Here is a 24,075-nt window from a genome sequence, read left to right as displayed (position 1 = left end):
GCTAGGCATTTTATATGTATTTTTTTCCATTATCATTTCCATTAAACAGATCCTTATCCTTCCGTACTAAGCATCCTAGCCACTGTAGGCAGTTGTAATTTTAAAATCAGAGGTAGTTATGCAAGAATGAGCTAAATGTTCCCCTAACCATCAGAATATTTTTATTCAGAGACACAACAATTTCCCAACAATATTCCATCTTAGTAACAAAGATTGAAGTTAGTTTCCTAATCATACTCAGCTACCACCTAGATGAACCTGTTGCCCTATTCTTCCACTACTAGATAAACCCAACTCTTTTCTTTCTTTATGGAATTATCCAAATGTCTTTTTGTTTCTTTTTAATTTGATTTATTTATTCATGAGAGACACAGTGAGAGGCAGAGATGCACGCAGAGGGAGAAGCAGGCTCCATGCAGGGAACTTGACGCGAGACTCCAGGATCATGCCCTGGGCTGAAGGTGGCACTAAACTGCTGAGCCACCTGGGCTGCCCCCAAATGTCATTTTCAACAACAAAATCAACCTCCTATACTCTCAACTTTCTCACAGAATGTTCTTTCTCCATCATAGCTTTAAATGTAACTCCCTTCCAAAAAAACCTCTTTTCCTGACATCTTTCCTGCAAAGCTCTTTATTCTTCCATACTCAACATACTAACTGAATCAGAATTCATTTATCTCCATTTCTGCTACCAGATCATTGGTTTTTCCACTGAATATGCAAAAAAATACCTGTTCCTGAGACTGATGTCATCTAGCTATATAATTCTTCACTTATCCCACTGCTGCCATCTACTAACTGCTGCCAGCATCCTCTCTCAATTAGAAGAATTGAACACCTCACCAGCAGTCTATTAAACACCTCCTAGTTATTATAGTAATGTCAATGACTCATCCTAAGACTAATCCTCAAAAGTCTTGCCTTCTCTAGCTCTATCTTCATTCATAACTGCTCTCTTAAGTAACTACAATGACCATAACCTGGATATTCACACTAAGAAAAGTTTCATCTCTGAAGACAAAAGTTCAAATATATCAATCCCCTACCATAACTTCCTAATCTTTTAATTATCGATCTCATATTCCTATTACATGTCATTTCATGTTTGATAAAACCCAATCTCTTTCATTCTAAACAATCCTTCAACAGCTCCTTCCCCAACCTTCTCAACTAGTTAGACTTCATGGTATATCACAAATCACTCTCAAACCAGTAGTTTCAGGATCCTTGCTCCCTTGTCTTTTCACTGTCAACCATCACAGAAATCTCTCTTGAATCAATGTAACTTACAGGCTTACTGGGATTTCTTTTAATTATACCCAAAAGCAAACATTTCACTGTTCTCTTCAATCCCTGCCACCAGGAATCTCAGCACATGGCACCATCTCCTCCTTCAAAGAAAAAGTTGTAACTATCAAACATCAACTACTTCTGCCCAAATATCTATTCCCCCAAGATCTTAGTTTGTTGACCATATAGACCATTTACTCCACTGGTTTCAATACCTATAAGCTGATAATACAGTTAACAGTCTACTGCTTAAACCCAGATTTCTTTTGAGCCAAAGGCAGATGCTTAACCACTTAGCCACCCAGGTGCCCCTCTCTCCCTACTGTAAAAAAGCAAGCTCCTTGAGGGCAAGGACCATGTGTTAATCATCCTTGACTCTCCAGAGACTAGTACAATGGTTGGGATATGGCAAATATTGATTTGAATAAACTGAAATCTTCAAATTGCCTCTGACCCATACTCAAGTATAATTATCCTCTCTCATAGGTTAAGATGCTCAATTTAAAGAAATGGACCAAGATATCATGTTTTAAGAGTGGCTGAGCTGGAATTTTAAAACAAGTTTCTCTAATTCCAATGCTTATTCTTTTTCCACTATACCACCTATTCTGAAAGATGTTCTAAAAGGCCCTAGTTTAGACAGAACATAGAGACTCCTAACTCTGGGTAACGAACTAGGGGTGGTGGAAGGGGAGGAGGGTGGGGGGTGGGGGTGAATGGGTGACGGGCACTGAGGGGGGCACTTGAGGGGATGAGCACTGGGTGTTATTCTGTATGTTGGCAAAGTGAACACCAATAAAAAATAAATTTATTATTAAAAAAATAAAAAAAAATAAAAGGCCCTAGTTTTACAATATATTAACAGATATTCCATAGAAAAGGATTCTTGGAGGCAAATATGTCTAGGAAATAGAAAGCTAAAGTTAAATACAGTTTTTGTTTTATTTCTACTATAGGACTTCACAAGTCCTTTCATGTGCCAATATGCATTATTTTAAGCCCCCAGAGCATCTAAATTTTATAGTGCACCATTCTGCCTTTTAAAAATTGTATTATCCAGGACCATAATTCATACGAGAATTTAAATAATCAGCCGATAAGCATTTAATGACTATTTTCCATGTGCCCCATACTATATCAAACAACTAGGTAGATGTAAAAATAAAGGCATGATCTCTTGCTCTCACATAATCTAGAGACTACATTATCGTTTATGAATTTAAGAATTAATCATCAAAAAAGATAGGACACTAGTTAAATCTTTAAAAAAATTATGTTGGGAGGGACATCTGGGTAGCTCAGTTGGTTGGGTGTCCAACTCTTGGTTTCGGCCCTGGTCATGAGCCCAAGTTGGGCTCCACACTCAGCACAGAGTCTACTTGGGATGCTCTCCCTTTCTCTCCTTCTTCTAGCATGCATGCTCTATCTTAAATAAATAAAATCTTAAACAAATTATGTTGGGAGGGGCACCTGAGTGGCTCAGTGGTTGAGCATCTGCCTTCAGCTCAGGGCGTAATCCTGGAGTCCTGGGATCAAGTGCTGCATCAGGCTCTTCGCAGGGAGCCTGCATCTCCCTCTGCCTCTGTCTCTGTCTCTGTGTCTCTCATGAATAAATAAAGTCTTTAAAAAAAAAAATCCCTAAGGGGGGAAAAAAATCAAGCAAATAATATAAGATATATTTTTTAAAAAATGACCTAGGGGATCTCTGGGTGGCTCAGCGGTTTAGTGCCTGCCTTTGGCCCAGGGCATGATCCTGGAGACCAGGGATCGAGTCCCACATCAGGCTCCCTGCATGAAGCCTGCTTCTCCCTCTGCCTGCCTGTCTGTCTGCCTGTCTGCCTGCCTGTCTGCCTGTCTGTCTGTCTCTCTCTGTCTCTCAGGAATAAATATATAAAATTTAAAAAAAAATGACTTCGTTTCAGCTCACTTAAAATTCTACTTTATTGATCTAGAATATTAAAGTGTTTCTGGATTCTCTCCTGTACACACTAAAGATTACAGAAGTTATTCCAACATAAAAGACATTACTTTCCCTCTGGCCCAGTTTATCATATAACTTTTCAGATAGTGAAAGTGGAGTTCATGCACTTCAAGAGAATTAAATATGACCTAAATTTATTTGTCACTTAAAAAAAAAAAGGTCTTGGGCAGCCCGGGTGGCTCAGCAGTTTAGCGCTGCCTTCAGCCCAGGGCCTGATCCTGGAGACCCGGGATCGAGTCCCAAGTCAGGCTCCCTGCATGGAGCCTGCTTCTCCCTCTGCCTGTGTCTCTGCCTCTCTGTCTCTAATGAATAAATACATGAGAGACATGTATTTTTTAAAATCTTTAAAAAAAAAAAAAAAAAAAAAGCTCTTTTAGGAACTGTGTATTTTTTTTCTTCAGGAGCTGTGTTTTTTTGTTTGTTTGTTTGTTTTTTTAAAGATTTATTTATGAGAGACACAGATTGAGAGGAGAGGCAGAGACATAGGCAGAGGGAGAAGCAGGCTCCTCACAGGGAGCCTGACGTGGGACTCGATCCTGGATCCGGGGATCACGACCTGAGCCAAAGGCAGGTGCCCAACCGCTGAGCCACCCAGGCGTCCCAGGAGTTGTGTGTTTTTTAATGAGGCTGAAAACAAACATAAGCTGCTGACAAAACAGCCAGTAAAATCAAACAGATCTTTTAAAAAATTAGGAGAACTATTAATTTTTAAACCCAAATTATAGGTAATAGTTTATACTTACCATTTTTATTTGCTGGTGAAAAAAAGTTGAAGACAGGAGAAAATATGGTCCCCAACAATGTAGTCCTTGGAGGACTGCCAGAGGAAGGATTATCTTCTAATTTTCCATTTTGTTTTACATGTTGATTTGTCATTTCATAACTACCAGCTTCTAAGAAACAAGAAAAAAAGTTGGAATCTAGAAAACATGACTTAAAGAAATGTTTAAAAAAATTTCTTTTTTGCCTCAAAATACTTTATAAAAACTGATTAACATTTAATGTTAAAAAAAAATTTAATGTTAAAGCTTATTACTTTAAAAATATCCCGAGGTAAATAAATTGTAAATCAAATGATCTTTATAACAAGTTTATTTATAATGCTTTATAACTGCTACAAAGCTCATTTGAAGCTAGAAGTATATAGACTGAAAGGCTTCAAAATCCACAGTATAAGTGAAAATGAAACTCTTTGTAAGTAAAGCAAGTTACATCAAAAAGATAAATGCAAAATCCTGTCCTTTTTTACATTCTGGGAGGCTGTCTACATTCACAAAACCTACCTATTAGTAATGAATAACAGCTAAATAAATAGACAACAGATCTATTAAAGCAGAAGACTATGTATAGCAGTATCAAAAATTACTTATGTATACCCAGACATCATTTCAGAATGGTTAAGAAAAACAAACAGGTTTTTTGTCTTTTGTTTTTTTTTTAGTTTCTTATTAATAAAAAAATTTCATGATCTTTTGGAAAATATACAGTAAAAACAAATTCAAACAAATGTGTTTTGATTAATCATCCTTGACCTTCCATAACTTTAGTTGGTATCTACCAGATTTTTTCCTTCTTTGTAATAGGTCTTTTGTTTCCTTTTCCCTATTAGTCCATTCTAACAATAGAGATACAACACTGAATTGAGAGGAAAGAAGCAAGGAATTATTCTTGCTGTTGTGTTTAAAAGAGCAATGGTTAAAACGCACCATTCCATGCTCTGAAGTGTTGTTTTTTATAGCTTTTCTCTGCTTGTCCTTCTTGTTTTCTTCCTTTTTGACTTTGAGGAGCTTCCTAGCAATATTATACTGACCTAGAACAAGATTTATCAACAGCAGTACTATTGACTTTTGGGCTGGATGTTTCTTTACTGTAGGAGGACGTCCTGTGCACTGTAGGATGTTTAGCAGCATCCCTAACTTCTACCTGCTAGAAGTGATGTAGCAACCCTTCAATAGGTTCTGACAACCATAAAGGTCTCCAGACATTAACAAATGTTCCCTGGGGACAAAACCACCCCTAGTTAAGAACCACTGTCCTGAGTGATCCAGGCCCTTTCTGAGCTCTGAAATTCCATGATCCAGGAACAGATTCTTTGTACATATTTCAATAAATTAGGTCACAGTTATTACTGCTTTAAGAATTGAGCTTATTAGAGGTTGAAAATGCTGTTCCATATATATTTTCATGATAAATAGTATAAAGCTAGTTGCTCTGCCTTTACTTATCATTTTAATTCATCAAAGTAGATTTATATTAGATAAATTTTTATTTCATTTCATGCTATTAATAATACAAAGGGTTACAAAAATAGGGAAAAATTTCAGAGTCTATTTTTAAAAACAAAAAAGAAACATGACAGGTGAGATCTATGCTTACACCTAATAAAACAATATCTAAATATTAACAAACCTCCATTTACTTGACTTTTCCGTCTTACTCGAGATATCTGTTTGTTAGGCTTTTCTCCTGCTCTTGGTGTTGATGTGATCAAATTATTATCTATATCACGTTCAATCCTACTTCGTTTCGAAGGATTTTCTCTCTCTTCCTTAAGATATGAGGAAAAAAACATGCATTGAGCACAGGCATTCCACCTTATAGAATATACTTATAAAAATGTATGTACCTTCTATGTTCACTGCAGCATTATTTACAATAGCCAACAGAAACAACTTAAGTGTCCATCTGTTGATGAATGGATAAAGAATACATGGGGTGTACACACACACATACACACACACACACACACACACACACACACACACACAAATGGAGTATTACTCAGCCATTAAAAAAGAAGGAAATTTTGCCACTTATGAAAACATGAATGTACTAAGTAAAGACAGTGAAAATACCGTATGACCTTACTTCTATGTGGTCAACAAATGAGAAAAAAAAAAACAAAAAACAAAAAACCTGCTCAAAGATACAGAGAATGGATTGGTGGTTGCCAGAGGTGGGGGGTGAGGGCTGGCAAAATGAATGAATAGAGTCAAAAGATTCAAATTCTAGTTATAAAATAAGTCAGAGAAATGTAATACACAGCATGGTAACTATAGCTAATACAGTACTGCATATATGAAAGTGGCTAAGAGAGTAAATCTTAAAAGTTCTCATCATAAAAAGAAGCTCTAACTATGGTGATGGGGATGTTAGCTAGGCCTGTTGTGATGATCATTTTACAACACACACACACATATAAAAATATCAAATCACTGTTGTATGCTTAAATTAATATAATGTTGTATATATCAATTATACCTTAATTTAAAAAAAAGATATAGTATGTGTAATATATTTTCCCATTTTTCACATCCAGGAGAAACAAAATACAATTATATAATATCCAACAGTGCTAAAAAAAATATGACAATGTTTTAAGAGTATTTATTATTAATGCACTTATAATACACAAATATAACTACAGCATCCCCAAAATTCAGATTCTTATTCCAGGGTCCACTAAACTGTGTGATTTAAATACTCAATTGTACAATATGCTCTGAATTTTCAGCAATTTTCCCCTATGCCTAGACTTGTCTGAAAGAACAGTGGTTGTTTCCCTGAGCACTCAGGGTAAGAGAAAGAACTCCATTGGAATTTGCTGGCATATCACATATTACCAAAAATAACAGGGTCTGCCACTGCCACACCCCAATGCCATCCTCAATTCTTTAAATGCCCAAATTAACACCAAGGAGTCTACTCCCCGATAAAGCTTTCTATTCATTTCCTTATATGAGGCAAATCCACACCACCAGTTTACACTGTTTTTGCAGTACTAAAAGAGTATACTCCAAGTGTACTCTTAGAGAACACTGATTTTTTTCATTTGTACATCTATTTTTCTCATTTGTAAAATTTTTCTATCACCACGTATGTGATTTTCTTACATTACTGTAATACTGACCTTTAATTCCTTGGTGGATTCTTTTGTTTATCTTTTAGTAATCTCTACACCCAGCGTGGGACCTGAACTCACAACCTCAAGATCAAGAGTCGCATGCTCTACCAACTGAGCAAGCCAGGTGCCCCAATTCCTTGCTGTTTTAATAAGACTGCCTGCTATCTTTTGGTAAGGATTAGATTAGATTTTTAAGTCTATATTAAACATAATCTGTATGTATAATCACTATTCTTATTCAATGGGGAATAGTTCTTTTATTTCTACTGAACATTTGTATTTAATGCTTTTATATCGTAGCAAATAAGATGGTACCGTACATTCTCTAAGGCTGAATATTGTTTTATTATTTCTAAAACAAACCCTAGTATTGCAAATTGCCACAATTATAATTAGCTATTTGGATCAATTCTACTCCTGAAACCAATACTACACTATATGTTAACTAACTTGAATTTAAATAAAATCTTAGAAGAAAGAAAAAGATATTAAAGATTATTAAAAAGCTAAGCTTTCTTTTAAAAAAAATTCCCTACTTGGATCAAAACAGAACAAAAATAATATAAAAATACATCATTACATATCACACCATACAGAATTTTACTTTTGCTTAGTAGTTTCTCTAATTTAGATACCTCCATTAAAACAATGTCATTATTTTTTAAAAAATGTCATTATAGCACAAGATAACACCTCAGGGATCCATGACAAAATTCTTCAAATGGTTACTATTTATCATTCCTCTGCATTTTAAAATGAATAGTAAGCTTCATATCCCAAACCCTGGATTCCCAATGCCAGAAAACAGGATTCTCTTTATAAAGTCCTTCAAGAAAATAAATAAATAAATAAAATAAAGTCCTTCAAGAACAGAAATGCCTCAAAGCTAAACACTAAGCTCCAGCATCTTCTTGAAGAAATCTCTTAGTACATCTGCTATAACATAAATACTTACATTCTTGAAAACCCTGCATTCTGCAACACTAAAAATAACAAGGCTTAAAGAAAAAATAATTGGTCCAGGAGGGTAGAGAGGGGTTATACAGAGCAGATCAATCAATGCCCTGTTAATTCTTTTAACCACAGCATTCACAAAAACAATGATTGGGATACTTCAGAGATAACTTGGACACCCCAGCAAGGCAGCGAACAGAAGGTGAAATGCTACCTTAGGGCTTAAAAAAAAAGTAATAAAAACAGAGGAGAAAAAAGGGCTTATGGGAACGGAGAAGTGGAGCTTTAACACAGTTGGTCTAAGATGGACACAAAAGGAAATGCAGGGCAGCCCCGGTGGCACAGCGATTTAGCGCCGCCTGCAGCCCAAGGTGTGATCCTGGAGACCCAGGATCGAGTCCCACGTCACGCTCCCTGCATGGAGCCTGTTTCTCTCTCTGCCCGTGTCTCCGCCTCTCTCTCTCTCTATGAATAAATAAATAAAATCTTAAAAAAAAAAAAAAAAAAAAAAGGAAATGCAGACTGCCACATGAGAAAAGTCCCTGCTAGACCAGAGGGTACTTCTCTAGGAAGGAACTCTCCTCCCTGATACTGCTAATTATCACTTCTAATTAAAACCTCTGCGTGTATGTTTGTTTGGGAGGGAGTTGTTTCTGTAACAGCTGAATTGAAAGTTTTTTACTTTCCTGATGAAATATAAAATTCAACTCCCTGGGGCACCTGGGTAGCACAGCCAATTAAGTGTCTGACTGTTGGCTTCAGCTCAGATCATGATCTCAGGGTTGTGAAACTGAACTGAGCCTGCTTAGCGCAGAGTCTGCTTAAAAGATTCTCTCTCTACCCCTCCAAACCCTCTGCACTTGTGCTGTCTCTGCTCTTTCTCTCTCAAATAAATAAATAAATAAATAAATAAATAAATAAATAAATAAATAGATAGATAAATAAATAAATAAATAAATCTTTAAAAATTTCAACTCCCATTAATTCAGGATCCCTTTGTCCAGTTTAGGAAAAAGTCATGTATAAAGCAATGCACCACCCATGTTATACTGACACTATTCTCCCGTTTACCAAGAGTCTATAGGCTAACTGATGTTGCACAAGTACCACATATTTACTGTAGCAGAATAGACTGTATCGCGGTCAATTAAAAATACATATAATATTTGGGGTGCCTGGGTGGCTCAGTCATTTAAGTCTCTGACTCTTGATTTTGGATCAGGTCATGATCTCAGTGTCAAGCCCTGAGCCCCATGATGCCAGGCTCCGCACTCAGAGGGGAGATCTGTCCCTTTTCCTCTGACTCTCCCCCTGCTTGTGCTAAAATAAATAACTCTTTTCTTAAAAAAAAAAAAAAAAAAAGTATATAAATACATAAAGTAAAAATATTTTAGCTTACATCTCTAAGTGGGAAGAGGAAGCTATTAAAATCAAGGTAAGGGGATCCCTGGGTGGCGCAGCGGTTTGGCGCCTGCCTTTGGCCCAGGGCGCGATCCTGGAGACCCGGGATCGAATCCCACATCGGGCTCCCAGTGCATGGAGCCTGCTTCTCCCTCTCCCTCTGCCTCTCTCTCTCTCTCTATCATAAATAAATAAAAAAATTAAAAAAATAAAATAAAATAAAATAAAATCAAGGTAAAAGTTCTGCAGTCATTGATAAGACAATTCATCACCTAATCCTAGCCCTTCTTGAACGTTCAACTATGTAATTTGGGGAATTTCTGAATGTGGCATGATTTTTAAAAGAACTAGAAAAACCAAGATTCCTACATTACTGTACAGGTTGTTTTAATAAATTCATTAACCCTGTAATGTCTTCTCTGGAATTTATATTTTTCACAATTGTCCCTAAAATAGGCTTTTAGAGGAATATCTTGGGAAGGTAGTATGTTCTTATGTCTGAATCCCAAGGGAAACACAAAGAATTAAAGAGGCAAAAAAAACCCAATGGTGAATTGGGAGACAAGATTCTGTCTCTCCTAAATTCCAAGCAGATAAGGACAAACCAACAGCCACCATACCCTGAATGCCCACATGCACTAGTGTAGAATAAAGCAACGGTATCAGCAAGGTGTGTGATACACCTGAGAATAAGAAAAGCCCAAAATAGCTAAAAAGGTAGGTATTCAATGGAAAGCATGACAGGACAATCTTAAGACAGGAGAGAAAGCTGCTTTCTAATCTAACAGTAAAGGGGTCCGTGGTGAGAATGAAACATCTACTATAAACTCTTGAAAATGACCAACTAGGGCTCTCTTCTTGAATAAGGCTACACACTAAGGGGAAACTACTGGGAATGGAATCAAAACTGAGTTAACAAAGGCACAACAGAGAAGAAGGAAAGATGGTGCCTAGGTGGCTCAGCCGGTTAAGCATCTGACTCTTAATCTCAGCTCAGGTCTCGATCTCAGGGTGGAAAATTCAAACCCCGCACAGGACTCCACGCTGGGCATGGAGCCTACTTAAAAAGAAAAAAAGAGAAAGGGGGGAAAAATAAAAGGAAAGTGAAGTTTCAGATAAACATGGAGTAGTAATAAAGAGACAGGAAAACTCCAAAAGCAATCACTATATTTTTTAACATTACACAAAAACAGAAAAGATACCCTAAACCACACTACCTTCTAAAAATTTAGAAAAACTAATACACAAAAATGAACAAGTATAGATGTTAAATCCACACAAAAATTATTGTAATAAAATATACAAAGAATAAAATAACATCTTTACAGATGCATGTTAGAAATGTATATTAGAAAAATATGCATACAGAAGAGATCAAAATTATAACCTATTTCAAAACACAAGACTTATTAAGAAAATGAGACACATAAGTTAGAAAAATTCAAATTGCAGATAAAATAATTAGAAATAAAAAAATCATATCAGAAATAGTCTGAACAAGAATAGACATAAAAGTGAGTAAACAATAGATTATGACTTTTAAAAGAAATAGAAGATAAAATGGGAAATTTTTAAAAGACATCAAATATTACAAATAATGAAGATACACAAAGATCCAACAGGCAGAAAATAGTAGTCCCTGGGGGCAACCCAGGTGGCTCAGCGGTTTAGCACCGCCTTCAGCCCAGGGCCTGATCCTGGAGACCCAGGATCGAGTTTCCACATCAGGCTCCCTGCATGGAGCCTGGTTCTCCCTCTGCCTCTGTCTCTGCCTCTCTCTTTCTCTGTCTCTCATGAATAAAAAAATAAATAAATCTTAAAAAAAGAAGAAGAAGAAGAAGAAGAAGAAGAAGAAGAAGAAGAAGAAGAAGAAGAAGAAGATAGTAGTCCCTGAAGAAGGAAACCAAAAGCATGGCAAAAAAAATGAATATTAGAAAATTTTCCTCAAAGAAAAGAATTTAGGGGCAACCAGCTGGCTCAATCAGTTGAGTTTCTGACTCTTGGTTTTGGCTCAGGTCAGGATCTCACAGTTTTGAGACTGGCCGTGCTTTGGGCTCTGTGCTCAGCACAGAGTCTGCTTCAGATTCTCTCTCCTTCTTCCTATACTCACAGTCTCTGTCTCTCTCTCAAATCAACCAATCGTTTTAAAAAAATGATTTTGTGTTATATATTGAAAGATATGTCTAATTAAAACTATCAATCCATAAAACAAACAAGATATAGCCTAAACTTCATATAATTTAAAGAAAAAAAATCCTTTGGAGACCAAAGAAGATCGTTTAGTATATGTGCTGCTGAAGCCAGCACTCAAGGAAAATCATTTATAAACTAAAAAATTAGATCATCATCAAACTTCAACAGTAATGACTTTTTGTCAGAAGAAAATGAAGTAACATTTAAAATAAAAGAAAAGTCTAATCAAGTATTTTATATGCAGCAAAACTGGATTTTCAGCCTTAAAGAGTACTATTATCAACGTGCAAGAATATTGTTCCCATGAGTACTTTCTGGGGCATCTAATAGAAAATGAGCTTCAGACAACAAAAATGACTGCAGACATGACATGAGGACTAAGGATAAGCATTAAACATACTGAACATATGCTGACCCTGTAAGACTAAGATAAAGATTAAAAGATAGTAGGTAATGACTATAGGCTCAGTATATACAGATATAAAGCTGTAAGAAAGCTGGTAAGAGATATAGCAAGTTTTTAAAAAACTGTTCATTTTAGTCATTCTGAGACAGAAAACAACAGAATTCATTTCCAGCTGATCTATACAAGAAATACTAAATGAAGATCTTCAGGCATAGAATAAATAATACCAGATGGGATCCTAAACCTGCAGTAGGGAATGAACATTACTAAGGCAAATATGAGGAAATATAAAAGATCTTGGTGTTCAATACTACTGTACTCTTTACCAGGTATTTTCAACAGTCATACTTGCTATCATACAATCTATGTGGCATCATTATAATCCAGTAAATTACTATTTTGAAATCTTAACTTTTTAATATATGTATTTGTGGAAATATAGTAAGAGTACTCTTAATATTTTGCTTTGTAATAATAACAGATTCAATTTAAAAAAAATTTTTTTTAATTTTTTTTATTTATTTATGATAGTCACAGAGAGAAAGAGAGAGGCAGAGGGAGAAGCAGGCTCCATGCACCGGGAGCCAAACGTGGGATTTGATCCCGGATCTCCAGGATCGCGCCCTGGGCCAAAGACAGACGCCAAACCTCTGCACCACCCAGGGATCCCCACAGATTCAATTTTTAAAATTCTGGGCAGCCTGGGTGGCTCAGCGGTTTAGTGCCGCCTTCAGCCCAGGGCCTGATCCTGGAGACCCAGGACCGATCCCACATCAGGATCCCTGCATGGAGCCTGCTTCTCCCTCTGTGTCTCTGCCTCTTTCTCTCTCTCTCTCTCTCTCTCTCTCTCTCTCCCCCCCTCTCTGTCTCTCATGAATAAATAAAATCTTAAAAAATAATAACATTATTGTATCTAAAATAGCTATTTTGAAATTTAGTAATATTTTAAAGTAAAATTCATAAATTTATAATTATGAATGGATTACTGGATTAAAAAAGGAAGATTGGATGATTTGTGTTTTCAATTTATTATCACACTGAGGCAGAAACTGATTGATCCGAATTCTCTGACTCACAAAAGGAGGAAAACCCCCAAAGAATCTGGATCATACTGTAAGTTACAAATGAGAATATGATGAAGCTATTTTCTCTTTGGCTGCATAAATACCATTAAGTTGTTTTATCATGCCTTATGTAATAGAACATATTCAAATAAAGTGATGGTGCTGATTCAGTTGCACTATCATTTGAGAACAGTCATTCAGCATTTAAAAAAGAATAGTTTAAATGTACACATGATGAGTTCCTTAAAAGCCAAAAATCATTACAGCTTTTCAAACTAAAAATAAAAACAATGAAATATTTTAAAGAATAAGTTATCATACAGCATTGGTTGAAAAAGGGTAATAATATCTGAAAGACTTATAAACTCTTGCACAGTATACTGCTGGAAGCCTCCTGGATAAAGTCTATAAAAGAAACAACCCCTTCTACTTCCCAAAGTCACTCACTGAATTGAAAACTTATCTGCAAATACTGGAAATGAGTTAATATCTATCTGGTCTATAGAATTACACTTTTGCCTTACGGATATGGCCAACTTTCTGTTTTGACTCTATTTATCTGACACTAACATCAACTAATCACTAAAGATCTTTTTTACTGTGAATGCATAGTAGCAAACACAAGTGGTGAATAATTTTGCATCTCAATTTACCCTGAAATAGCTTGTAATGAATATCTGTACTAAGCAAAAACAATGATAGATATAACTACTGTCACTTAGCACATTAAAACAATGATACTCAATAGTCACTGTATTATTTACTGCCATGCACAAGCAGGGGGAAAAGACAGTTCGGCTTAATAATGTCCCCACTGAAGTTGTAAAATTAATTAAATCTCAATCTTTAAATATGTGCTAACATTCTGTATGATGGGATATTTAGTATAATAAAACACTACTGCTGTAAACTTCTGCTTCCACAGTCATCTTGAGAAAAAGCATCTGAGAGCATCTGCATGGCTCAGGTCATGATCTCAGAATTGTGAGACTGAACCCTGCCTTGGGCTCATGCTAGGCACAGAGCCTGCTTAAGATTCGCTCTCTCCCTCTTGCTCCGATTCCCTCTCTTGAAGAAAAAGAAAAGAAAAAGAAAAAGCATATGAATTAATTATAAGCTGGGTCAGATAACTTTTCCAAAGGAAAACTATTTTTACTTGAAGTAGGTATTTTCTGAAAAGTGAACAAAGCAAGTCTGTCACTTCAAGAAAAACTTTTTGTTGCCAATAATAAAATTTGAGAGCTTTGGGATGCCTGTGTGGCTCAGTGGTTGAGCGTCTGCCATCGGCTCAGGGTGTGATCCCAGAGTTCCGGGATCAAGTCCCAATTGGGCTCCCTTCGAGAAGCCTGCTTCTCCCTCTGCTTGTGTCTCTGCCTTCTGTGTTTCTCATGAATAAATAAGTAAAATATTTTAAAAAATTGAGAGCTTTGAAGCAAAAATCATAAGTTTAGAAAAGTTGGACCCAGCACCATAAAGTTCACAGCTTTCCAGTACTTAAAAACTATCCTGTTGTGGAGCACCTGAGTGACTCAGTTGGTTGAGCACCAGACTCTTGGTTTCAGACTTTTGGTTTTGGCTCAGGTCATGATCTCAGGTTGTGAGAGAGAGCTCCTATGTCAGGCTCTGCACTCAGTAATGAGATTCTTTTTTTTTTTTTTTTTTTAAGATTTTATTTATTTACTCATGAGAGACACACACAGAGAGGCACAGACAAAGGCAGAGGGAGAAGCAGGCTCCATGCAGGGAGCCTAAAGTGGGACTCAATCCTGGGTATCCAGGATCATACCCTGGGCCGAAGGGAGCACTAAACCACTGGGCCACGAGGGCTGCCCAGCAATGAGATTCTTTCCCCTAATTCCCCCTCCCCTTGCTCCTCCCCCTGCTTGGCAAGCAAGCCTGCACTCTCCTTCTCTCTCTCTCTCTCAAATAAATAAATAAATAAATAAATAAATAAATAAATAAATAAATAAAATCTTAAACAACAACAAACAACTATGCTGTTGAGATCAATGAGGATATTCACAAATGTGATTTTTAAATACTGAATAATGAAATATATCAACATGTCAAAGATCTACATAATTCAGTGAACCACTATCTTCTAAATAACCAGTGCACAGGGATCCCTGGGTGGCACAGCGGTTTGGCGCCTGCCTTTGGCCCAGGGCGCGATCCTGGAAACCTGGGATCGAATCCCACGTCGGGCTCCCGGTGCATGGAGCCTGCTTCTCCCTCTGCCTGTGTCTCTGCCTCTCTCTCCTTCTCTGTGTGTGACTATCATAAATAAATAAATAAATAAATAAATAAATAAACAAATAAATAAATAAATAAATAAAAAACAAAACAGTGCACAGTGTTAGAAAATCATACGTAGAGCATCTCACTCCAGGTGCAAGACAAAAACAATATATTCTACAACACAAATGCACACTGAAAACAAGATCATTGCAGCACTTTCAAATTCCATCTTGGAACAAGAACCTAAGAAACTACCTTTGTCTAGTATCAGTATGTATCAAAAGACTATCACAATTATTTAAAAAGCATATTAAAATACTCCTCCCTTTAACAGATACATGTGAATATGGTTTTCTTTAAACACTTCAATAAAAGCTACTTTGTATGAAGCCACCATTAAAGACATCTGCAAAATTATAAACAATGTCACGCTACCCACTAATTTCCTTTTTGTTTTTAGGAAATAAACTGTTATTTGTATTAACATTCAATGAGGTTATAATTGCAATTATGAATATTTTCAAAATTCCTCAGTTTTATTTTTTTTTAATTTTATTTATTTATTCATGAGAGACACAGAGAGAGGCAGAGAAGTAGGCAGAGGGAGGGGCAGGCTCCATGCAAGGGGCCTGATATGGGGCTCAATCCCAGGAACGTGGGATCACACCCTGAGCCAAAGGCAGATGCCTAACTGCTGACCCACCCAGGTGTCCCAAAATTCCTCAGTTTTATTATCTAATGAGATGTATTTATAGATACAACCCACATAAACAATAATTTGTAAGGAGGTAAAGGAGCCTGAGATCAAAAAGTTTAAGAACCACTTGCTCAAGAGATTACTAATGAAATCACAAGAAAAAAGTTAAGAAGTCATTCCCTACGAATGGGAAAATCTGAACTGTCAGTTCACAAAAGAAAATCCATATATGGATGAGATGAGCCCTGGGTGTTATATTTTATGTTGGCAAACTGAATTTAAATAAAATTTTAAAAGCCAAATAAAAGAAAGATAAAAAAAAAACAAAAAAAAAAAGAAAATCCATATACAGCCAATAAGCACATGCAAGGATATTCAACCTCATTAATCAGGGAAATGCAAAATAAAAATGCAATGAGATAACTACTCCACTCCTATAGAAAGGCTAAAATTAAAAAGACTGACAATACCAAATATTGCTGAGGATATGGGCAACTGGAACTGTCAGACATTGCTGGATAGAGTGTAAAATGGTACAAATATTCTGGAAAACAACTAGGCAGTTTCTTAAAAGTTAAACAGTCTTTCAACAAATGGTGGTAGGACCAATAAATATTATTAGCATGCAAAAGAATACAGTGGGACCCTTACCTCACGTCACCTACAAAAATTAATTCAAAATGGATGAAAGAGCTGAACATAAGAACTAAAACTATAAAACGTATACGAAACAAACTTAGCTTATAAGAAAAAACTTACAGAGAAAACTTAAGGCTAAAATTTTATCAAGCGCCTGGCTAGCTCAGTCGGTGGAGCATGAGACTCTTAAAATTTTATCAAACCTTGATTTTGGCAATAGCTTCTTGATATGACACCAAGAATATAAGCAACAACAACCAAAAGTAAACAAATTGAACTTGATCAAAATTTAAAACTTTTGTGCTTCAAAGGGGTCTGAAAGAATGGGAGGAAATACCTGCAAATCATATATCAAATAAAGGACTTGTATCTAAATAACAACTCTTTCAATTCAATTATAAAAATCCAAAATCCTATTTATTTATTTAAGATTTTATTTATTTATTAATGAAAGACACAGAGGCAGAGACATAGGCAGAGGGAAAAGCAGGCTCCCTGTGGGGACCCTCATGTGGGTTTTGATCCCAGGACCCCGGGATCATGACCTGAGTCAAAGGCAGACGCTCAACCACTGAGCCACCCATGCATCCTCCAAAACCCAATTTAAAATGGGTTTTAAAATCCTTTTAAAAAGGATTTAAAAGACATTTCTTTGAAGAAATTACAATGACCAACAAGCTCATGAAAAGTCTCTCAATGTGGGCAGCCCCGGTGGTGCAGCTGTTTGGCGCCACCTGCAGCCCAGGGCGTGATCCTGGAGACCCTGGATCGAGTCCCATGTCGGGCTCTCTGTATGATGCCTGCTTCTCCCTCTGCCTGTGTCTCTGCCTCTCTCTCTATGAATAAATAAATAAAATCTTAAAAAAAATAAAAAAAGTCTCTCAATGTGACTTGTCATTAAGGAAATGTATATCATGGGATGCCTGGGTGGCTCAATGGTTGAGCATCTGCCCAGGTCTGATCCCGGGATCCTGGGATCCAGTCTCATATCAGGTTCCCTGTGGGGAGCCAGCTTCTCTCTCTACTGTGTCTCTGCCTCTCTGTGTTTCACATGAATGAATAAATAAATAGATAGATAGATAGATAGATAGATAGATAGAAAATGTATTATCAGAATCACAATAAGAAACCATTTCACATTCACCAAGATGGCTAAAACTAGTAAGACAATAAACAAGTGTTGTTGAGGATGTGGAGAAACTGGAACCCTCAACTTTGTTGGTGGAACTGTAATATAGTACAGACATTTTGGAAAATAACCTACAATTCCTTAAAAGTTAAACACAGAATTATCGTATTATCCTGTAATAGGTTTCCACAGGGTGCCTGGGTGGCTCAGTTGGTTCAATGTCTGTCTTCGGCTCAGGTCATGATCCCAGGGTCTCCCGGGATCAAGTCTGACACTGGGCTCCCTGCTCAGCGAGGAGTCTGCTTCTCCCTCAAGCCCTTCCCCCGCTGCTTGTGATCTTGCTCTCAAATAAAATCTTTTAAAAAGAAAAAAAGATTTCCACAAAAAACCTTGTATGTGAATGTTCATAGCAGTCATTTTCATAAAGCCAAAATGTGGAAACAACCCAAATGTCCATCAACTGATAAAATGGGAGTATATCCATACAATGGAATATTACTTCACAATAAGAATGGTGAAATGATATATTCTGTAACACAAATGCACACTGAAAATATGCTAAGTGAAAGAAGCCAGACATAGAACACTATATAGTGTAGAATTCCATTTATATGAAATGTCTAGACTAGGCAAATCTATATGGACAGAAAGTCAACTACTGGTTGCTCAAAGAAAGGAGACTTGACGGGTGACAGCCACTGAAGATGACATAAATGGTATAAAATTGATTATGGTATCAGTTGTAGAACTCTGTGCATATACTAAAAGCTCCTGAATTTATTATACCTTACATGGGTGAGTTTTATGGCATGCTAATTATATGTCTCAATAAAGCTACCACAAAAAAATAAACATGCATTTATTATAGGACCCAGCAGTACCAATCTTATTTACCCAATTTTAACTTAAATATAGGTCCACACATGGACTCAACACAAATATTCATAGTAACTTTATTCATAAAAAACCAAAACCAAAAACTGTAAATGGATAAACAAATTATGTTATGCAGTACACTCATACAATAGAATTCTAGGTGGAGGGGTGAATAAAAGTAATGAATCCATGCAGTAATACAAGTAAGCCCAAAACTTTTATGCTGAGTGAAAGATACAAGAGATGCTGAATGATTACAGTCATATGAATATGAAACTCTAGAAAAATTCTATGTGATCTATAACAAAAGTAGATTGATGGTTGCCTAGGGTGATGCTGTGAAATTGTCTGCAAAGACTGTAAAGGTACTTTTTGGTCATTAGTGTATAAATATGTTAAGAATTTGTGACTATATATCTTAAATAGGTATTTTGTGTATAACTGTAACTCCATAAAGTTTTTTTTTTTTTTTTTTTAAGATCTTATCCATTTATTCATGAGACACACAGAGAGAAGGCAGAGACATAGGCAGAAGGAGAAACAGGGAGCCTGATGTGGGACTCAATCCCGGAACTCTGGGATCATGCCCCGAACTGAAGGCAGATGCTTAACCACTGAGGCACCCATGAGTCCCTCCATAAAGTTAATTTTTCAAGTCAATATAAGAAATAGAAGAAATTCTAACAGATAACTAGTCTGTGAAAACGAAGGCAGGATAAGAAAAACAGAAAAATAAAGAATAAATGTGATAGATACAGAATAAGATTAATAAACTCAACCATATTAATATTCACTTTAAACCTAACTGAACATGTCAATTTAAATATAAATACACAGAGTATATTTATTCATGGGAGGGAAAGAACCGTATCATGCAAATGCTGGGAAAATTATGTAGCTATATTAATATTAGGCAAAGTAAATCTTTTTAAGATTTTTAAAATTTATTCATGAGAGACAGAGAGAGAGAGAGGCAAAGACAAGCAGAGGGAGAAGTAGGCTCCTCTCAAGGAGCCCGATGTGGGACTCGATCTCTGAACTTCAGGATCATGCCCCAAGCCGAAAGCCGAGCCTAACTGCTGAGCCATCCAGGCGTCCCTAGGCAAAGAAAATCTTACAGCAAATATTACTAGAGATGAGAGACATTTCACAGTGGTAACAAGAACAATTTATACTCATCAAAAACGTGTATACACCTAACAAGAGAACTTCAAACACATGAAGAAAAAAACTGGTAGAAATGAAAGGCAAAGTAGACAAATTCATAGTAACAGTTGGAGATTTTAACATGCCTCTCATAGTAACTAATAAAACAAGTTTAAGGGGGATCCCTGGGTGGCGCAGCGGTTTGGCGCCTGCCTTTGGCCCAGGGCGCGATCCTGGAGACCCGGGATCGAATCCCACATCGGGCTCCCGGTGCATGGAGCCTGCTTCTCCCTCTGCCTGTGTCTCTGCCTCTCTCTCTCTCTCTCTGTGACTATCATAAATAAATAAAAATTAAAAAAAAATAAAAATAATAAAAAAAATAAAACAAGTTTAAGATACAGAAGACTGAAATATTATCAACCAACTAGATCTAATTGTTACAGAATACTGCACTAAATAATTCTGGAATACACACATTTTTTTCAAATACACATGGGACACTCACCAACATAGACTACATGCTAGAAAGTATTAAAAAAAATCAAAGAAATGAAATCATACACAGTATATTCATAAATCACAATGATATTAAATTAGAAATCAACAATTAAAAGACATCTAAAAATTGCCCAAATATCTGGAAGTTAAACAACACATTTCTAAATAGTCCATGGGTCAGAGAATAAATCATACACACCCACAAAAAAGGTAATAAAAATATAATCAGATGAGTACCAGGTAATGTATGTATGGAATTGCTGAGTCACTGTACTGTACACTTAAAACTAATATAACACTGTATATTAACTGAAATTAAAATAAAAACTTAAAAATATATACAATCAGAATGTGTGGGAAAATAATACTTTGAAATTCACAGCTTTAAAAATTATATTGGAGGGGAGTGTAATATCGACGATCTAAGTAAACAAGGGGCTGGAAAACTACAATCCAGAAGCCAAGTCCAACAAGCTGTTTTTGATGGCCAGCAAGCTAGGAATGGGTTTTTTGTTTTTGTTTTCAAAACAAAACTTTTTTTAAGTAAGCTCTACACCCAATAAAGGGCTCAAACTCATGACCCAAGACCAAGAATCACACGCTCTACTGACTGAGCCAGCCAGGTACTCCAGGAATGTTTTTTATTTTTATATTTGTAAATGGGGATGTAGGAAGGGTTGGGGAGGATCAAAAGAATAACGTTATTTGATGACACAGAAAATTATATGAGGGACGCCTCAGTGGTTGAGTGCCTGCCTTTGGCCCAGGGCATGATTCTGGAGTCCCAGGATCGAGTATCACATCGGGCTCCCTGCATGGAGCCTGCTTCTCTCTCTGCCTGTGTCTCTGCCTCTCTCTGTGTGTCTCTCATGAATAAGTGAATAAAATATTTAAAAATAAAAAAAGAAAATTATATGAAATTCAGATCAGTGTCCAAAGTCATGGTCGGTCATTTATGTATTATCTGAAGAGGTGAGTAGTAGCTGTAATACAATATATTCCACAAAGTCTAAAATATTGTTTATCTAAAATAGTTACAGAAAATGTTTACTGATTCCTTATCTAAGCTCCCACTTCTAGAAACTAAAAAAGTAAAATTAAATCAGACAGAAAGTATAATATTAAAAACAAGTAGAAATCAATTAAATAGAAAATGGAAAGAGAAAATTAACAAAGATAGACGCTGATTCTTTGAAAGAGTAATGAAGCTAAAAAAGCTCTAGTAATACATCAAAACAAAGATAAATCATAAATTATCCATATCAGGAATGAAAAGAGGTACATCATTATAGATACAGCAGACATTGATATTTATGTAAATATCACAAAACTTTATACCAAGTAATTCAACAACTTGGATCAATGAACTAATTTTTTGAAAAACACGTATGACCAAAACTGAAATAAGAAATAGAAAAGTGCCCTTTCATGAAGATGGCTCCAAAGGCGAAGGAAGCCCCTGCCCCTCCCAAAGCCGAAGCCAAAGCAAAGGCTTTGAAAGCTAAGAAAGAGGTGCCAAAAGGCATGCACAATCACACATAAAAAGAAGATCCGTATGTCACCTACATTCCGACAACCCAAGACCCTGCATCTCTGAAGGCAGCTCAAATATCCTCGAAAGAGCACCACCAGGAAAAACAAGCTTGGTCACTATGCCATCATCAAGTTCCCCCTGACTACTGAGACAGCCATGAAGAAAATAGAAGACAACAACACACTTGTGTTCATTGTGGATGTCAAGGCCAATAAGCACCAAATCAAACAGGTTGTGAAGAAGCTCTATGACATTGATGTGGCCAAGGTCAACACCTTGATCAGGACTGATGGAGAGAAGAAAGCATATGTTCGACTGGCTCCTGACTATGATGCTTTGGATGTTGCCAGCAAAATTGGGATCATCTAAACTGAGTCCAGCTGGCTATAAATCTAAATTTTTGCACAATAAAAAAAAAAATAGAAAAGCTAAACAGCCTCATATATATTACAAAAATCAAATTTACAATAAAAGCTCTCACAAAGAATTCTACTACTTATGTAAAGATAAAATAATTCTAAGCCAATATAAGTTCTTTCCAGAAATAAGAAGCAGAGGGAACAATTCTTCACTTGCTTTATGGCCCAAGCATAATCTTGATCCCAAAATCTGGAAATATTAAAATCAAGGCAACTATGGACCAAAACTCTCATGAACACAGATGTGTAAAAATCCCTTAAAAAAAAAAACCCATACACACAATAAATCAAATCCAGCAATACAAGTTTGGTTTTCCATTAAAAATATTTCTGCACTACTCCACATTAAAAGAATAAAAGAAAATCTGAAGACCATCTCAATAGGTGGAGAAAAAATCTTCGACAAAACTCAACATAAGAATTTTAGTGAACTAAAATAATCACTTCCTCAAATGAGTAAAGGATAACTAAGAATAACACTTAGTTAACATCATATCTAACGGTAAACAAACTATTTTCCTCTAAAATCAGCAACAAGAAAAGGTATTTCCTCTCACTAATTCTCAGAACTTTGTACTAGAGGCCCTAACCAAAGCAATAAGTAAAGAAATAGAGGTAAAAGGCCTACAGATCAGGAAAAAATAAGTAAAATTTTAGTTATCTGGTATATGCTATGATTATGTATATATAACCATCCAATCTGAACTTTTAATTTTTTTCATTCCATAATAAATGGTAGAGTACTTTTTAATCTAGTCATTAAAGAAGACATCTAGAGAGACTGGCTTATGTTAACTTTTGTAAGAAGGAAGAACGTTCCAAAGAAAACCATGAAGCTTGGTAGTAGTACAAAGTTTAGAAAACAAAGTTTTCATCTAAACATGTTTTTAAAACAAGGGGTACAACCCACCACTGAATCAAGAAATTAAAGTATTAAAATAACCTTTAAAAGGAGAATAAAAGGGCAGCCCGGGTAGCTCAGTGGTTTAGCGCTGCCTTTAGCCCAGGGCGTGATCCTGGAGACCATGGATCGAGTACCACGTCAGGCTCCCTGCATGAAGCCTGCTTCTCCCTCTGCCTGTGTCTCTGCATCTCTCTCCTCTCTGTGTTTCTCACGAATAAATAAATAAAATCTTTTAAATAAACAAACAAACAAATAAATAAAAAGAAACAGAAAAGAAAAATCAGAGCACATCAAATATATTAAGGGTGAGTTCTGTTGCCCATGTATGAATGTAGTAAAAGATAGATTTCTTTCTGAGGGTTATACTTAAAAGATCTTAAAACACTGATTTAATGTAGCAGGTAAGGATTTGATTATTTCATTAGAATTATAACCATATACAAATTGGTGACCCTTAACAAGAGCATAACAGTATTTAGATAAGAAGAGAGGAAAGATCATTTTATTACAGGAAAACTTCAGTAACCATCTATTTGGAAAGGAGTAGAGAGATTTCTGATATAAAATAAATATATTTTAGCTGTGAGGCCTTCACTTCAAATATATATCAGAAATCTCATTATGCTGGGGCCCCTGAGTGGTGTAGTCAGTTAAGTGTCTGACTCTTGGTCTCAGCTTAGGTCATGACCTTGGGGTTATGAGATCAAGCCCTCCATTGAGGTCTGCTAGATTTTCTCTCCTCCTCTCCCTCTGTCCCCCCCCAGTTGATCTCTCTTGCTAATAAATAAATAAATCTTTAA

General features: G+C 36.2%; 1 protein-coding gene across 12 annotated transcripts in view; it reads right to left on the bottom strand.

The window, feature by feature from the left end:
* Nucleotides 1–24,075, bottom strand: part of CTDSPL2 (CTD small phosphatase like 2) — an 88,426-nt gene that overhangs the window by 31,574 nt on the left and 32,777 nt on the right. For 6 of the 12 annotated variants that reach the window (XM_025998627.2, XM_025998628.2, XM_025998630.2 and 3 more), the window contains 2 exons: nt 5,683–5,821; nt 4,017–4,166 (listed from right to left, as the gene is read on the bottom strand). In XM_025998627.2, coding sequence (XP_025854412.1) covers nt 4,017–4,166; nt 5,683–5,821 — 289 coding nt within the window. The remainder of the gene's footprint in view (nt 1–4,016; nt 4,167–5,682; nt 5,822–24,075) is intronic. The other 6 variants (XM_025998632.2, XM_072740705.1, XM_072740704.1 and 3 more) reach the window with 1 other exon arrangement.

This window comes from Vulpes vulpes, chromosome 15, assembly GCF_048418805.1.
Source record: "Vulpes vulpes isolate BD-2025 chromosome 15, VulVul3, whole genome shotgun sequence".
NCBI classification, from domain to species: domain Eukaryota; kingdom Metazoa; phylum Chordata; class Mammalia; order Carnivora; family Canidae; genus Vulpes; species Vulpes vulpes.
Note: the sequence above shows the minus strand (reverse complement) of the source record. Positions and strands in the feature narration are given on the sequence as shown.